A 17,387-nucleotide genomic window follows, 5' to 3' on the forward strand; every position below is an offset into this window, starting at 1 on the left:
TTATTTTTTGTTTCTGAGATTTATTTTGATTTTTTTGTATTAATGTTTTGTTATTGCTTTTATTATTGTTGTTCTATGGGCTTGGCCTCTTGTAAGCCACACTGAGTCCCTTGGGGAGATGGTAGCGGGGTACAAATAAAGTATTATTATTATTATTATTATTATTATTATTATTATTATTATAGACAAGCATCCCGAGCTCTGAGGATTACCTGGGAAGGAATCCCACGGGAGCATTGCAGCACACCCAAATACCTGGGAGTCACTTTGGACCGTGCTCTGCCCTACAAGAAGCACTGCCTGAACATCAAGCAAAAAGTGGGCGCTAGAAACAACATCATACGAAAGCTGACTGGCACAACCTGGGGATCACAACCAGACACAGTGAAGACATCTGCCCTTGCGCTATGCTACTCTGCTGCTGAGTATGCATGCCCAGTGTGGAACACATCTCACTACACTAAAACAGTAGATGTGGCTCTTAATGAGACATGCCGCATTATCACGGGGTGTCTGCGCCCTACACCACTGGAGAAATTACACTGCTTAGCCGGTATTGCACCACCTGACATCCGCCAGGAAGTAGCAGCCAATAGTGAAAGGACCAAGGCAGAGACATCTCCAGCTCATCCCCTGTTTGGGTATCAGCCAGCACGCCAACGACTTAAATCAAGACATAGTTTCCTTAGATCTACAGAGACACTCGCTGGAACACCCCAGCAAGCGAGAGTCCAAAAGTGGCAGGCCCAAACCCAGCACCTCAATTCATGGGTGATACCAGATGAGAGACTCCCCCCTGGGCACTCAGAAGACTGGGCGACTTGGAAGGCGCTGAACAGATTGCGCTCTGGCACCACGAGATGCAGAGCCAATCTTAAGAAATGGGGCCACAAAGTGGAATCCTCGGCATGCGAGTGCGGAGAAGAGCAAACTACAGACCACCTGCTGCAATGCACCCTGAGCCCTGCCACATGCACGATGGAGGACCTTCTTGCGGCAACACCAGAGGCACTCCAAGTGGCCAGAGACTGGTCAAAGGACATTTAACCAAATACCAAATTTGCAAAATCTGTGTGGGTTTTTTTCTTTCTTTTTCCCCCCTTTTTCTTTTTAATCTCTGTGTTGTTTTGCTCTGTTAGAATTGTAATACTGACAAGCTGGAATGTGTCCAGAGGAGGGCGATTAAAATGATCAAGGGACTGGAGAACAAGCCCTATGAGGAGCGGCTTAGGGAACTGGGCATGTTTAGCCTGAAGAAGAGAAGGCTGAGAGGAGATATGATAGCCATGTATAAATATGTGAGAGGAAGCCACAGGGAGGAGGGAGCAGATCAGGGGTCTGGAGAACAAGCCCTATGAGGAGCGGCTTTAGGAGCTGGGCATGTTTAGCCTGAAGAAGAGTAGGCTGAGAGGGGATATGATAGCCATGTATAAATATGTGAGAGGAAGCCACGGGGAGGAGGAGGGAGCAAGCTTGTTCTCTGCTTCCTTGGAGACTAGGACGTGGAACAATGGCTTCAAACTACAAGAGAGGAGATTCCATCTGAACATGAGGAAGAACTTCCTGACTGTGAGAGCCGTTCAGCAGTGGAACTCTCTGCCCCAGAGTGTGGTGGAGGCTCCTTCTTTGGAAGCTTTTAAGCAGAGGCTGGATGGCCATCTGTCAGGGGTGATTTGAATGCAATATTCCTGCTTCTTGGCAGAATGGGGTTGGACTGGATGGCCCAGGAGGTCTCTTCCAACTCTTTGATTCTATGATTCTATAATACAATGGTTGCTGATGACACAATAAATAAAATAAATAAATACATAATTATTATTAAACCTCCCCTGCCTCCTGAAGAGCACAAGATGCTCCACGAAGGACCCCCAGGGACAGGAGCACGGGCAAGAATGGCAGTGGTCCCTACCAGCCTCTGCTGCTCCAGAAGCAGGTCCGCCTCCTCCTTCTCCCGACGGTATTGGGCCTCCAGGTCCTGCAGCCTGGGGGGAGGAAAGAGCAGGAGCCCCCACGGTCAGCCAAACCAGGCACCAAGGCGGCACCCCACAGCCCTGCCCAGGGGTTCGAGGCCACTTCACCCCGAGGGGCCCCACCTCTTCTCCATCTCCAGCTTGATGTCGATGCCCTGCTTCTCCAGCAGCTCCTTCTGGGCAAAGTTCCAGTCGACCGGCTCGGCCTGGCTCTCGGCGAGGCTCTCGCGCTCTCTCTCCATGCGCGCCTGCTCCGGGTGGTTGAAGCGGAAGACGTGGTTCTTGCCCATCACGATGCGGTTGCCTTCAGCGGGGAAACAGGGGGAAACAATGGGCCACAAGGGAAGAGGAACTGTAACTCGGGAGAACAAGGTTCCAATCCGTGCTCAATAAAGAGAAACATAACAACCACAGAGCGAAGACAGAGGGGAGCAGAAGACATTTCCGTATTACCTGTCCGAACGCATCTCCTCCTATGAACCAGTTAGGACATTAAGATCATCTGGGGAGGCCCTGCTCTCAGTCCCGCCTGCATCACAGGTACGTCTGGCGGGGACGAGAGACGGGGCCTTCTCAGTGGTGGCCCCTCGGCTGTGGAACGCCCTTCCTACAGAAATTAGATTGTCCCCCTCTCTATTGGCATTTCGGATGAAAGTGACGACCTGGTTGTTCGAGTAGGCATTTGAATAGGCAGTGTAACGAATATAGGAATACGGAAGAACGGATGATGAGATTGGATCTTGATTTTACTTGAGACGCTAATGAGAGGTTATATAGATGGTTAAGTGTTTATTATTTTAATTGTTTTTAACTGTTTTTATGATGTCGAGCATTGCATTTTTGCTATTGTTAACCGCTTTGAGTCGCCCAAGGGCTGAGAAAAGTGGTATATAAATGAAGTAAATAAATAAAAATAAATAAATTGTGTTTACTAATAATATAATATAGTATATTGTATATACATATAATATTTACAATATAATAATGTAATACAATATAATACTAGTAATAATAATAATAATAATAATAATAATAATAATAATAAGCTACCTATCTGACCGCATCTCTGCCTATGAACCCACCAGGAGTTTGAGATCTTCCGGGGAGACCCTGCTCTCGATCCCGCCTGCTTCTCGAGCTCGGCTGGCGGGGACGAGAGATAGGGCCTTCTCGGTGGTGGCTCCTCGGCTGTGGAACGCCCTTCCCACGGACATTAGACTAGCCCCATCTCTAATGGTATTCCGCAAAAAGGTGAAGACCTGGATGTTTGTGCAGGCGTTTGAGTAATTTAGTGCAATCTGGTAATGGAACATAGGAATGGAACAATGGACGACGAACCTGGACTACGCTTGGATGATGAGAAGATTGGGTACGGTTGTGTTTTGTAATAATTGTGCATTGTAATGGCTTATTGGTAATTTATGGATAATGTGTTAAGTCAATTGTTCTATGTTGTATGGAACCACGTCTGTTTCTACTGTTTTTACTGTTTGTGAACCGCTGTGAGTTGCTTTCGGGCTTGAGATACAGCGGTATAGAAGCAAAGTAAATAATATTTACATTACATGTAATATTACTAATAACATTACAATATAATGGTATGGTACAATATAGTACGGTAATATAGAATACTGATATTGTACTATGCTAATAATATAATATATAATATAATATATTGTATGAAAATATATCCCAAGCCACCTTCCCTCTCTCCTGAGGAATCTGTACAAGGACCAAGGAGCCACAGTAAGAACTGACCACGGAACAGGAGACGGGTTCAAGATTGGGAAAGGCGTCCGGCAAGGCTGCATCCTCTCACCCAACCTTTTTAACTTGTATGCAGAACACATCATGCGAGGATGTGCGGGGCTTGAGGAATGCATGGCTGGGGTGAAAATGGCTGGAAGAAACATTAACAACCTCAGATATGCAGATGACACCACTCTGATGGTCGAAAGCGAGGAGGAGCTGAGGAGCCTTCTAATCAAGGTGAAAGAAGAAAGCGCAAAAGCCGGGTTGCAGCTCAACATCAAAAAAACCAAGATTATGGCAACAAGAATGATTGACAACTGGGAAATAGAGGGAGAAAATGTGGAGGCCGTGACAGGGTTTGTATTTCTAGGCGCAAAGATGAGTGCAGACGCAGACTGTGGCCAGGAAGTCAGAAGACGCTTCCTTCTTGGGAGGAGAGCAATGTCCAGTCTCGATAAAATCGTCAAGAGTAGAGACATCAGACTGGCAACCAAGATCCATTGCCTAGTCAAAGGCATGGTCTTCCCTGTCGTCACCTACGGATGTGAGAGCTGGACCTGAGGGAAGGCTGAGCCAAGGAAGAGAGATGCTTTTGAGCTGTGGTGTTGGAGGAAAGTGCTGAGAGTGCCTTGGACTGCGAGAAGACCCAACCAGTCCATCCTCCAGGAAAGAAAGCCCGGCTGCTCACTGGAGGGAAGGAGACTAGAGGGAAAGTGGAAGTCCTTTGAATGCCACATCATGAGGAGACAGCAAAGCCTAGAGAAGGGAATGATCCTGAGGAAAGTGGAAGGCAAAAGGAAGAGGGGCCGACCAAGGGCAAGATGGATGGATGGCATCCTTGAAGTGACTGGACTGACCTTGAGGGAGCTGGGGGTGGTAACGGCCAACAGGGAGCTCTGGCGTGGGCTGGTCCATGAGGTCACGAAGAGTCGGAGACGACTGAACGAATGAACAACAACAACAAAATGAAAATATATATTGTAAGCTGCTCTGAATCCCCTTCGGGGTGAGAAAGGTAGGTACATATAATATTTATAATATTATAATGTAAAACAATATAATACTAGTAATAATAATACAATATTAAGCGGCTGAGGGGCAATAGGAAAGGGTCTGAGGCTGTTAGGAATTCTGGGAGTTGAAGTCCAAAACACCTGGAGGGAAGGCCCGAGTTTGCCCATCACCTGTATGGCATCCCCGCCCCCCCCCCTCCCCGGTGCCCCGCTCCCCCTGAAAGGCTACCTGATCGCAGGACCAGGGGTTCCATCACTTGCTTCCCGTTCACGTAAGTCTCGGCCTCTTCGCACGGCTCCAGAGTGACCACGACTGCGAGAGGGGAGAGGAGGGGGCGTCAGGAGAGCCCTTCTCCCAAGGCCCCCCATTACGGGAGACGGCCGAGGTCCAGGCCTGGCCAGAAGGGCAACGGAAGCCTCATTTGTGGAAGGAAGGAAGGCTGAGGAAGGAGAGACCTAGAGATGGAGATACAATCCTCCCCCTCCCTCCCTCCCCCTTTTTCATGGGACCCTGGCCACCAATACCTGTCGACACACAGCAGCAGCCCCACAGTGGGGACCCCCTGCTCCACGCAAGCAGAAAGAGAAGGGAGAGCAAAAGGTCATTGGGACCGAGCGAGGCAGGACCACGGTCATGGAGGACGGTCCCAGTGGAGGGGCTGAGTCCAAGAACCCCCACCCCCAAACAAGGAGGACACGAAGGCCTGTCCAGGCCACACTCACCTTCGCCGGACTCTCCAGTGACGCTGCGGAAGAGGCAGTGCTGCTCCTTAATGAACTGACCCGTCAGTTTGATGTCCACGTTTTGCTGGCCGACCCTTAAGCAGGAGGAAGGAGGGACGGAAGGGCAAACCAGGGGAGGAGATGAGGATTGGAAGCAGTTAAAGGTGTTACAGTAAGTTTTAAAAGACTCAGCACCAAGTATGTATGTGTTAAAGAAAACTGTATACTGTTAATCATTATGTGCAGCTGCTAATGTAGGTCAGCAAGTAAGTCTGAGCCACACCTGGTGGGGTATAACTGTATGTGTTTTAGAATACAGCTCAGCCTTTTTGCTCTGCTCTCCCCTTATGAACCTTTGAGGACCTTAAGTGTTGCAGTAGAGTCTGCTGGCAACGATACTAGTGGGAGTTGTAGAGGAGGCAAATGAGGTGCTCAGGTGCTTGAGGAAGAGCAGCAAAGGAAGCGTATCCGGGAGATACTTATGTCTCCCACAGATGAAGCCTCTTTTGAAGGCTTTTCAGAGAGTGAAATGTGTGAGGAGGAGGAGGGAGATGGGAGTAGAGGTGTCGAATGGACTAATTGTGAGCAGGAGTCTGACGATTTTGTGGCGGCAAAAAAAGCCAGTGGGATTTTGGCCTGCATCAAGAGGAGCATAGGGTCTAGATCTAAGGAAGTCATGCTAACCCTCTATTCTGCTTTGGTGAGACCACTTTACCTGGAATATTGTGTCCAATTCTGGGCACCACAATTCAAGAGAGATATTGACAAGCTGGAATGTGTCCAGAGGAGGGCGACTAAAATGATCAGGGGTCTGGAGAACAAGCCCTATGAGGAGTGGCTTAAGGAGCTGGGCATTTTTAGCCTGAAGAAGAGAAGGCTGAGAGGAGATATGATAGCCATGAATAAATATCTGAGAGGAAGCAACAGGGAGGAGGAGGGAGAAAGCTTGTTTTCTGCTTCCTTGGAGACTAGGACGCAGAACAATGGCTTCAAACTACAAGAGAGGAGATTCCATCTGAACATGAGGAAGAACTTCCTGACTGTGAGAGCCGTTCAGCAGTGGAACTCTCTGCCCCGGAGTGTGGTGGAGGCTCCTTCTTTGGAGGCTTTTAAGCAGAGGCTGGATGGCCATCTGTCAGGGGTGATCTGAATGCAATATTCCTGCTTCTTGGCAGAATGGGGTTGGACTGGATGGTGGCCCATGAGGTCTCTTCCAACTCTTGGATTCTAGGATTCTATGAAGAAGAACATCAGAGGAAAAGGATCCAGGACATACTTAGTGCTCCCACTGAAGATGAGGATTTCATGGGCTTTACTGGAAGTAATGGGTCTGGGAGTAGTGAGGATGAAGAAGAGCCATTAGATTGGATTTAAGTACAAGAAGTCAGGAATGTGTGAGTGCAACCCACATCCAGTGATACATTTGAGGGTTTTTTCTGGGGATTGGCAGTCTGGAGATACCAGACTGGGATTCATGGGGAGATTTAAGTCTTGACAGGAGGTGGAAGAGTTGGAGAGATGGGTGTTGGTGGTCAGCTGTAATGGTCAGCTGATAGTGATGAAGAAAGGGCGGAGGACTCTCGTAAGTGTGGAATTCCCCTCTCCTTGACCACAGACTGTTTACTGACGACGCTGCTTTGGACTCTTGTTATCTACAACTGGGATTACTTCGACCTTGGACTGTTTTTGGACGACGGCTTCTCTTCACAGTGTTTTATTTTGGCCTTATCTTTGAACTGTGTTATTTTGGTGCATTTTGCTTGAACTCTTGCTTAACCCGGATTTTTTGCCAATATAATCCGGTTTATTTGCTTGTTTTGATTTTTAAGCTGCAAATTGCTGCAAACTTTGAGTTCTAGCCAGAGGCACTGAAGGAAGTGTCTCTGAGCTCTGTGTTCTTTGATTTAATAAACTGTTGATTGTTTACAATACTGTGTTTGGCTCTTTAAAGGCATCTGAGTTCCGACATTAAGATCGTCTGGAGAGGCCCTGCTCTCGGTCCTGCCATCATCACAAGCACGGTTGGCAGGGACGAGAGACAGGGCTTTCTCAGTGGTGGCCCCTCGGCGATGGAACGCCCTTCCTATGGAGATTCGCTTTTAGCACTTCGGAAAAATCTCAAGACATGGCTATTCGAGCAGGCATTTGCGAATACTGAGTAACGGACATGAGAACGGAAACAACTACAAGATGGGATTGGACATTGTTTCAATGAGTATTTATTGATTTATGTTTTATTACAGCTGTTAAGATTTCATTGATGTTAAAGTTTTTATGTTGTAACTGTGTTTTTGGTGGTATTGAATTTTGCCTTGTAAACCACCTCGAGTCACTGGAAGGCTGAGATGGGCGGTATACAAATATAGTAAATTAATAAATAAATAAGATGAAGAAGCCATGCTCTTTGTCTTCTGTAATACTTACAAGGATTATGTAAGTTGGTTGCATTGTTTGATTTATTTTGTATCATAGAATCCTAGAATCCTAGAGTTGGAAGAGACCTCATGGGCCATCCAGTCCAACCCCATTCTGCCAAGAAGAAGGAATATTGCATTCAAATCACCCCTGACAGATGGCCATACCCAGCCTCTGTTTAAAAGCTTCCAAAGAAGGAGCTTCCACCACACTCCCTCCGGGGCAGAGAGTTCCACTGCTGAACATTAGGAAAAACTTCCTGACTGTGAGAGTCATTCAGCAGTGGAACTCTCTGCCCCAGAGTGTGGTGGAGGCTCCTTCTTTGGGAGCTTTTAAACAGAGGCTGGGTGGCCATCTGTCAGGGGTGATTTGAATCCAATATTCCTGCTTCTTGGCAGAATGGGGTTGGACTGGATAGTGGCCCAGGAGGTCTCTTCCCACTCTAGGATTCTATGCAATGAGGGGAGGAGATGAGGATTGTGAGCAGTTAAAGGGACCCCCCCCCCTCCCGTCCCCTTATGCTCTCCTTACCGGGTGACGCCGTCCTTGATGTGGTAGAGGAGGCACTCGGACATCAAGGGGTCCTCGTTCAGGTTCACCAAGTGGGGAGTCTGCAAAACACAAGGTGTGGGCATTGGCTCCTGAGTGAGATTAGTTCTGCACACTACTTTCCCACCAGGCTAGATTACATACCATTTAGGTGCAATACAGTGTTCCCTCAATTGTCACATGTGTTACGTGTTACAGTAAGTTGTAGCAGGACTTACTGTGAGTGTGGAAGAAAAACATTATGATGGTAATTATGTACAGGTGGTAAATTATGTAGCTTTTGCACAATTAAAACTTGTGCGCCAACTGCGCCCGTACCTTGGGAAGTCTGACTTGGCCACAGTAGTCCACGCTCTGGTTACATCCCGTTTAGACTACTGCAACGCTCGTTAAGTGGGGTTGCCTCTGAAGACTGCCCGGAAGCTTCAATTGGTCCAACGTGCGGCAGCCAGGTTACTAACGGGAGCGGGGTACAGGGAGCATACTACTCCTCTGTTGCGCCAGCTCCACTGGCTGACGATCAGCTTCCGGGCACAATTCAAAGTGCTGGTTTTGACCTATAAAGCCCTAAACGGCTCTGGCCCAGTTTACCTGTCCGAACAGATTCTCCCCTATGAACCATCAAGGCTATTAAGATCTTCCGGGGGGGGGGGCCTGCTCTCGGTCCCACCACCCTCACAATCACGGTTGGTGGGGACGAGAGACAGGGCCTTCTCGGTGGTGGCTCCCCGGCTTTGGAACTCCCTCCCACTAGAGGTTAGATCTGCCCCCTCCCTCCTGACGTTCAGGAAATCACTAAAAACTTGGCTCTGGAAGGTGGCATTCGGGGACTGAACCTAGAACCTTCCCCGGTGATGAATTATGATGAACTGTGACTACGAGCATGACTATGACTTTGACTGGACTGACGATTTGGCGTAGTAAACTGTAATGATGTAATGACGATGTTTTTATTGTACTGTGTTGTGTTATTTTGATATGTAATGATTTGTACTTGTTGCTCTTTTATATGGTTGTATTTTACATATGCTGTAAACCAACCTGAGTCCCTCGTTGAGGTTGAGAAGGCCGGTATAGAAAACCTCTAAATAAATAAATAAATATCGATTTAGGACTGCTTGTATGTCTCCATCAACGCCCCACCTCCTGTATCTTGTTCATGCCTAGCATTATTTTTTAAACTTTAATTACATTTGGCCCAGCCATAGATTTTAAATGTGCACTGTATTCTGTTTAATGTTTATGCTATTTGTGTATGAGATTTATTTTAATTGCTTTGTATTGTATCTGTTATTGTTTGTATTGTGGGCTTGGCCTCATGTAAGCCACACCGAGTCCCTTGGGGAGATGGTAGCGGGGTACAAATAAAGTTGTTATTATTATTATTATTATTATTATTATTATTATTATTATTGTAGGTCAATCTTGGACCACACCCAATAGGGTATAACTGTATGGATTTTTGGAATACAGTTCTGGATAACTTTTTCTCTGAGGAGGTCTATGCTCAAAGGCTCTGCTCTGAGGAGCAGATCCATACTTTGTTGTTGTTGTTGTTATTATTATTATTGTAGGTCAATCTTGGACCACACCCGATAGGGTATAACTGTATGGGTTTTTGGAATACAGTTCTGGAGAGCTTTTTCTCTGAGGAGCAGATCCATACTTTGTTGTTGTTGTTGTTATTATTATTGTAGGTCAATCTTGGACCACACCCAATAGGGTATAACTGTATGGGCTTTTAGAATACAGTTCTGGATAACTTTTTCTCTGAGGAGGTCTATGCTCAAAGGCTCTGCTCTGAGGAGCAGATCCATACTTTGTTGTTGTTGTTGTTGTTGTTGTTATTATTATTATTATTATTAATGTAGGTCAATCTTGGACCACACCCAATAGGGTATAACTGTATGGGCTTTTAGAATACAGTTCTGGATAACTTTTTCTCTGAGGAGGTCTATGCTCAAAGGCTCTGCTCTGAGGAGCAGATCCATACTTTGTTGTTGTTGTTGTTGTTGTTGTTGTTATTATTATTATTATTATTAATGTAGGTCAATCTTGGACCACACCCAATAGGGTATAACTGTATGGGCTTTTAGAATACAGTTCTGGATAACTTTTTCTCTGAGGAGGTCTATGCTCAAAGGCTCTGCTCTGAGGAGCAGATCCATACTTTGTTGTTGTTGTTGTTGTTATTGTTATTATTATAATAATAATTATTATTATTAATGTAGGTCAATCTTGGACCACACCCAATAGGGTATAACTGTATGGGTTTTTGGAATACAGTTCTGGAGAGCTTTTTCTCTGAGGAGGTCTATGCTCAAAGGCTCTGCTCTGAGGAGCAGATCCATACTTTGTTGTTGTTGTTATTATTATTATTATTAATGTAGGTCAATCTTGGACCACACCCAATAGGGTATAACTGTATGGAGATTTGGAATACAGTTCTGGACAGCTTTTTCTCTGAGGGGGTCTATGCTCAAAGGCTCTGCTCTGAGGAGCAGATCCATACTTTGTTATTATTATTATTATTATTATTATTTTTATTATTATTCGTCCCATGATTTGGCAATTACCTGGTTGTACAGAAGGGTTACTTGCACCCACCCCCACCCAGATGGCTCAATACAGAGATACAAGGACGGATGGCTAGATAGACAGACAGACAGACAAATATATATATATACACACACAGATAATGCCCTGACTTCCTGTTTCAATAGATGAAAGTAAATATTACATTCTATATGGTACGTAATCCAAGAGAGGAGTGCTCTTTTAGATTAGCCCTGTTACAAAGAGGATAGCTGACATCATTGTTTTCATGATCATCATCATTAGGTGTTCGGCTGAGTTTTGTTTTAATCAGCCTTGTAAGCAACCCGAGCTCTGAGGATTACTACCTGGGAAAGAACCCCACTGGAGCATTGCAGCGCACCCAAATCCCTGGGAGTCACTCAGGACCGTGCTCTTACCTACAAGAAGCACTGCCTGAACATCAAGCAAAAAGTGGGCGCTAGAAACAATATCATACGAAAGCTGACTGGCACAACCTGGGGATCACAACCAGACACAGTGAAGACATCTGCCCTTGCGCTGTGCTACTCTGCTGCTGAGTATGCATGCCCAGTGTGGAACACATCTCACCACACTAAAACAGTGGATGTGGCTCTTAATGAGACATGCCGCATTATCACGGGGCATCTGCGCCCTACACCACTGGAGAAATTACACTGCTTAGCCGGTATTGCACCGCCTGACATCCGCCGGGAAGTAGCAGCCAATAGTGAAAGGACCAAGGCAGAGACATCTCCAGCTCATCCCGTTTGGGTATCAGCCAGCACATCAACAACTTAAATCCAGACATACTTTTCTTAGATCTACAGAGACACTTGATGGAACACCTCAGCAAGCGAGAGTCCAAAAGTGGCAGGCCCAAACCCAGAACCTCAATCCATGGGTGATACCAGATGAGAGACTCCCCCCTGGGCACACAGAAGACTGGGCAACTTGGAAAGCACTGAACAGACTGCGCTCGGGCACCACGAGATGCAGAGCCAACCTCAAGAAATGGGGGCACAAAGTGGAATCCTCGACATGCGAGTGTGGAGAAGAGCAAACCACTGACCACCTGCTGCAATGCACCCTGAGCCCTGCCACATGCACAAGGGAGGACCTTCTTGCGGCAACACCAGTGTCACTCCAAGTGGCCAGATACTGGTCAAAGGACATTTAATCAACTACCAAACTCACACATTTTGTATTTTCTCTGTTTGTTTGCTTTGTTCTGTTAGAAATGTAATATAATCGACTGGTTGCCCTGACACAACAAATAAATAAATAGCCTTGTAAGCACCCCACAGTGCCACCATGTGGCCATCACTGAGAAGACATGCAAGTTGGGCGCATTTCGGCCACCTTCCACACCAGGAAACAACCGCTGCCTTCCAATACTTGCAATGTGCGCAAAGGTCTGGCCAGCAATATTCAAAGCAGAATACTGAGTGGGAGTTGGCTGAGTGAGAGTGTGCATGGAGGAAGCCTTTGGTGGTGGTGGTGGGGTGTTACAGCTGCACCCACTTACCTTTTTGGGAGAAAAGACCCCCACGGTGCCCCCGTCCTCCCGGAGCGCAACACCCATCTCGGCCAGGAGAGCCTCCCTGCAAAGAAGGACACAGGAAGCATCAACGGACAGGACCTTCGGCCAAACGGACCCCACCAGACCCCGTATATATATCTACATACATACATACACATACACACATAATGGAAAGGCATGTGGAGAAATCAAAGAGCCATGTCCGGGAACCCACAGGAATCATAGAATCAAAGAGTTGGAAGAGACCTCCTGGGCCATCATCCAGTCCACCCCCATTCTGCCAAGAAGCAGGAATATTGCATTCAAATCACCCCTGACAGATGGCCATGCAGCCTCTGCTTCAAAGCTTCCAAAGAAGGAGCCTCCACCACACTCCAGGGCAGAGAGTTCCACTGCTGAACGGCTCTCACAGTCAGGTAGTTCTTCCTCGTGTTCAGATGGAATCTCCTCTCTTGTAGTTTGAAGCCACTGTTCCATTGCGTCCTAGTCTCCAAGGAAGCAAAAACAAGCTTGCTCCCTCCTCTCTGTGGCTTCCTCTCACATATTTATACATGGCTATCATATCCCCTCTCAGCCTTCTCTTCTTCAGGCTAAATATGCCCAGTTCCTTTAGCCGCTCCTCATAGGGCTTGTTCTCCAAGGCAGCTTGGAGGACACCAATGACACCTGAATAGGATCTCTGCCCCTACTTCTCCTTTGGCTGGCTTTGTGGTTCCAGTTTGAGCACCGGCCTCTGAGTCTGGAGACCAGGGTTTGAATGGATCCCCTTTGCTCAGCCTTAGAAAGCACTCTCTCTCAGCCTCAGAGGGAGGCCAAGGCAGACATCCTCGGAAGAAATGAGGCCAAGAAAACCCACCAAGGGTCCACCCCAAGTCAGAGACCCTTTGAAAACACAAGAACAACCAGGATGGCAAGGGCCGAGCTGACCTCATCTCTGTATACGAACCCACACGATCTCTCCGTTCATCTGGGGAGGCTCTGCTCGTGCTCCCACCTGCATCGCAGGCGCGATTGGTGGGGACAAGAGAGAGGGCCTTTTCGGTGCTGGCCCCCCGACTCTGGAACTCACTTCCTAAGGACATCAGGCATGTCCCAACTCTGCTTGAAGACGTGGTTGTTCCAGTGTGCCTTCCCAGAATAATGATCCCATAGCACTTTGTCCTCCAAAGCACTTTATATTGTTTTAGGTCTGCTTGTATGTTTCCACAAACCGCCCCATCACTTTTCCGCCCATGTCCCATTGTTTTTAATCGTGTGGTCTTATTGTTAATGTTGCATTATTTTATTGTCCATGTTTTTATTTTATTGCTTGTATTGTTATTATTGCCTGTATTGTTGTATTTGGGCTCGGCCTCATGTAAGCCGCACCGAGTCCTCTGGGGAGATAGTAGCGGGGTACAAATAAAGTGTTATTATTATTATTATTATTATTATTATTATTATTATTATTATTATTATAAGGGTGCTGCCCCCCCCCTCACCGCTCTGTCCGGATGGCCTCTGTCTTCCGCAGCTTCTCCTCCCAGGTTTCGTTCAGCTCGGCAATGATCTTCTCCGTCTCCTGCAAGGGCAAGAAAGGGGCTCTGGGTGAACTGAACTGATATACTCTGTGTGTGTGTGTATGTGTATATATACATACGTATATATACATATATATACTCCGAACTCAAGTACAGAAAACGGAATGTTGGAGGACAGGAAAAGAGATTTAAAGACGGGATCAAAGGCAACCTTAAAAACTCTGGCATAGGCACTGAGAACTGGGAAGCCCTGACTCTTGAGTGTTTCAGCTGGAGGTCAGCTGTGACCAGCAGTGCTGCAAAATTTGAAGAGGCACAAATGGAGGGTGAAAGAGAGAAATGTGCCAAGAGGACCGCCTTCCACCTGGAAACCGATGCCCTCACTGTGGGAAAAGATGCAGATCAAGAAGAGGGCTCCACAGACACCTACGGACCCACCCTGGAGGATTATCCTACTCGGACAACGAGGGATTGCCTAAGTAAGTAAGTATACACACAAACACACACACACACAAGCTGTACCCGCCACACGTTGCTGTGGCCAACCTTCCCTCCCTCTTTCTCTCTTCCTTTCCTTCTCCTTCCTTCCCCTTTTTTCTTTCCTTCTGTCTTTCCTTCCTTCTCTTCCTCTTCTGTTCCATCTTTCCCTTTCCTTTCCTTTCCTTTCCTTTCCTCTTTCTCCCTGTTCTTCCTTCTCTACCTATTCTCGGACTGCAACTCCCAGAAGTCCTCCTGATCAATTTATCTACCTACCTACCTACCTACCTACCTACCTACCTACCTACCTACCTATCTATATCTATATCTATCTATCTGGATGGTTTCTGGGAGTTGCAGTTCAGGAATAGGAAATTGGAAATATTCAGGGATTGGGATGCTCTCAAAGAAATGCAAGGAGAAGGAAGCTTGCATCTTGGAAGCAGTGCATTTGGATCCTCCTCCTCTCTTAAAGGGCCTGGTATAGGGGATGCTGCAGTGTTTTTATGATACAGAATGGGGGACGCCTGGCTCGAGAGCAGTACGTGTGAAAAAGATCTTGGAGTCCTCGTGGACAACAAGTTAAACATGAGCCAGGAATGTGATGCGGCGGCAAAAAAAGCCAATGGGATTTTGGCCTGAATCAAGAGGAGCCTAGTGTCTAGATCTAGGGAAGTCCTGCTCCCCATGCTCTATTCCGCTCTGGTTAGACCACACCTGGAATATTGTGTCCAATTCTGGGCACCACAATTCAAGAGAGATATTGACAAGTTGGAATGTGTCCAGAGGAGGGCGACTAAAATGATCAAGGGTCTGGAGAACAAGCCCTATGAGGAGCGGCTTGGGGAACTGGGCATGTTTAGCCTGAAGAAGAGAAGGCTGAGAGGAGATAGGATAGCCATGTATAAATATGTGAGAGGAAGCCACAGGGAGGAGGAGGGAGCAAGCTTGTTTTCTGCTTCCTTGGAGACTAGGACGCAATGGAACAATGGCTTCAAACTACAAGAGAGGAGATTCCATCTGAACATTAGGAAGAACTTCCTGACTGTGAGAGCTGTTCAGCAGTGGAACTCTCTGCCCCGGAGTGTGGTGGAGGCTCCTTCTTTGGAAGCTTTGAAACAGAGGCTGGATGGCCATCTGTCAGGGGTGATTTGAATGCAATATTCCTGCTTCTTGGCAGAATGGGGTTGGACTGGATGAGGGCCCAGGAGGTCTCTTCCCACTCTCGGATTCTATGATTCTATGATTCTATGGTCACTTGTTGTCCTGAGAGGTGTCTTGTGTCCAAATTTGGTGTCAATTTGTCAAGTGCTTTTTGAGTTATGTCAATCCCACAAACGAACATTACATTTTTATTTAGATATATATAAGTGCATGTTTGAGTTACAAACATCCAAACTTACAAACAACTCATAGTTCAAAACGAAGGTGAAACCACCAAACGAGAGGAATCTACCCCTCTGAAGGGAAATTTGCACCTGAAAAAGTTATTATCCTGGGGAAAAAGGGGCCTCCAATAAAGTTTGATCTCCAATCCTTGTTTCCACAACAAGCCAAATTGGTCAAAATCCCATTTTCACAGGGACACAGGCAGCAAAGCAAACACCAGAGGGGTGTTCACCCTTCCTTGCATTATCTATCTATCTATCTATCTATCTATACACACACACAGAGAGAGACAGACAGACACAGATATATGCACCAGTTATTTCAAAAACAAATATATATATTGTCGCAGGCTTTCATGGCTGGAATCACTCAGTTCTTTTGGGTTTTTTCGGGCTATATGGCCATGTTCTAGAGGCATTTCTCCTGATGTTTCGTCTGCATTTATGGCAAGCATCCTCAGAGGTAGTGAGGTCTGCTGGAACTGGGAAAAAAAGGGGTTTATATATCTGTGGAATGACCAGGGTGAGACAACTTACAAAAGCCCTTTGTCCCACCCTGGATATCATTTCACAGATATATAAACCTTTTTTCCTAGTTCCAACAGACCTCACTACCTCTGAGGATGCTTGCCATAGATGCAGGAGAAACGTCAGGAGAGAATGCCTCTAGACCATGGCCATATAGCCCGAAAAAACCCACAAGAACTGAAATATATATATTGTTGGAGTTCAGCCTGTGATTGTGTCTACTGATCAGGGTACTGTGGATGTTGGGAGTGACAATGAGGTCCATGTATCTAATGATGTTTCTAATGATGAGGTTGCTCTGGATGCAGAGAATGACACTGAGATGCCTGTTCAAAGTGGCTTTTCTGATGAGAATGTACCTGAAGGGTTTGGGGATGATGGCATGGTCCCTGGATTGCTACCAGAGAATTCCCATGACTTTGAGCCTGAGAAAAGCTCAGCACCCGGGCCAGCTGCAGAAATTAATTAGCCAGTAGATAGGAGAAATAGTTTCAGTCAGCACAGGCAAACAAACCAAGCTCTCAGATGCTCTGCCAGACTGAGAGAGAGATTGATAACAGAGTCAAGGCTGAAATGAAATCCGTTCCTGGCCGCTTGGGATATAGAGTAGATTAGGGGATAAAAGTGCCAAGTACAGAATCTGTAGCCAGACGAAGCAACGTTGGAATTGAGCCAAGACTTCTTCCCAGGTCCCTGGAAGCCTTGCCTTGAATAGATTCTGTCAGTGTGTATTTTCATGTATGATAGAATCATAGAATCAAAGAGGTGGAAGAGACCTCCTGGGCCATCATACAGTCCAACCCCATTCTGCCAAGAAGCAGGAATATTGCATTCAAATCACCCCTGACAGATGGCCATCCAGCCTCTGCTTAAAAGCTTCCAAAGAAGGAGCCTCCACCACACTCCGGGGCAGAGAGTTCCACTGCTGAACGGCTCTCACAGTCAGGAAGTTC

The 17,387-nt window shown here is 46.7% G+C and overlaps 1 protein-coding gene across 1 annotated transcript in view; it reads right to left on the minus strand.

Annotated features, from left to right (window-relative positions):
• The window catches only part of KIF1C (kinesin family member 1C), a 55,430-nt gene that overhangs the window by 9,665 nt on the left and 28,378 nt on the right, over positions 1-17,387 (minus strand). Inside the window, exons 13-19 of the mRNA XM_067469649.1 lie at positions 14,003-14,082; positions 12,507-12,582; positions 8,405-8,484; positions 5,459-5,553; positions 4,965-5,048; positions 2,094-2,274; positions 1,910-1,982 (exon numbers count right to left, since the gene is read on the minus strand). Of these exons, the coding sequence (XP_067325750.1) occupies positions 1,910-1,982; positions 2,094-2,274; positions 4,965-5,048; positions 5,459-5,553; positions 8,405-8,484; positions 12,507-12,582; positions 14,003-14,082 (669 nt within the window). The remainder of the gene's footprint in view (positions 1-1,909; positions 1,983-2,093; positions 2,275-4,964; positions 5,049-5,458; positions 5,554-8,404; positions 8,485-12,506; positions 12,583-14,002; positions 14,083-17,387) is intronic.

Source organism: Anolis sagrei, chromosome 6 (assembly GCF_037176765.1).
Source record: "Anolis sagrei isolate rAnoSag1 chromosome 6, rAnoSag1.mat, whole genome shotgun sequence".
Classification (NCBI taxonomy): Eukaryota; Metazoa; Chordata; class Lepidosauria; order Squamata; family Dactyloidae; genus Anolis; species Anolis sagrei.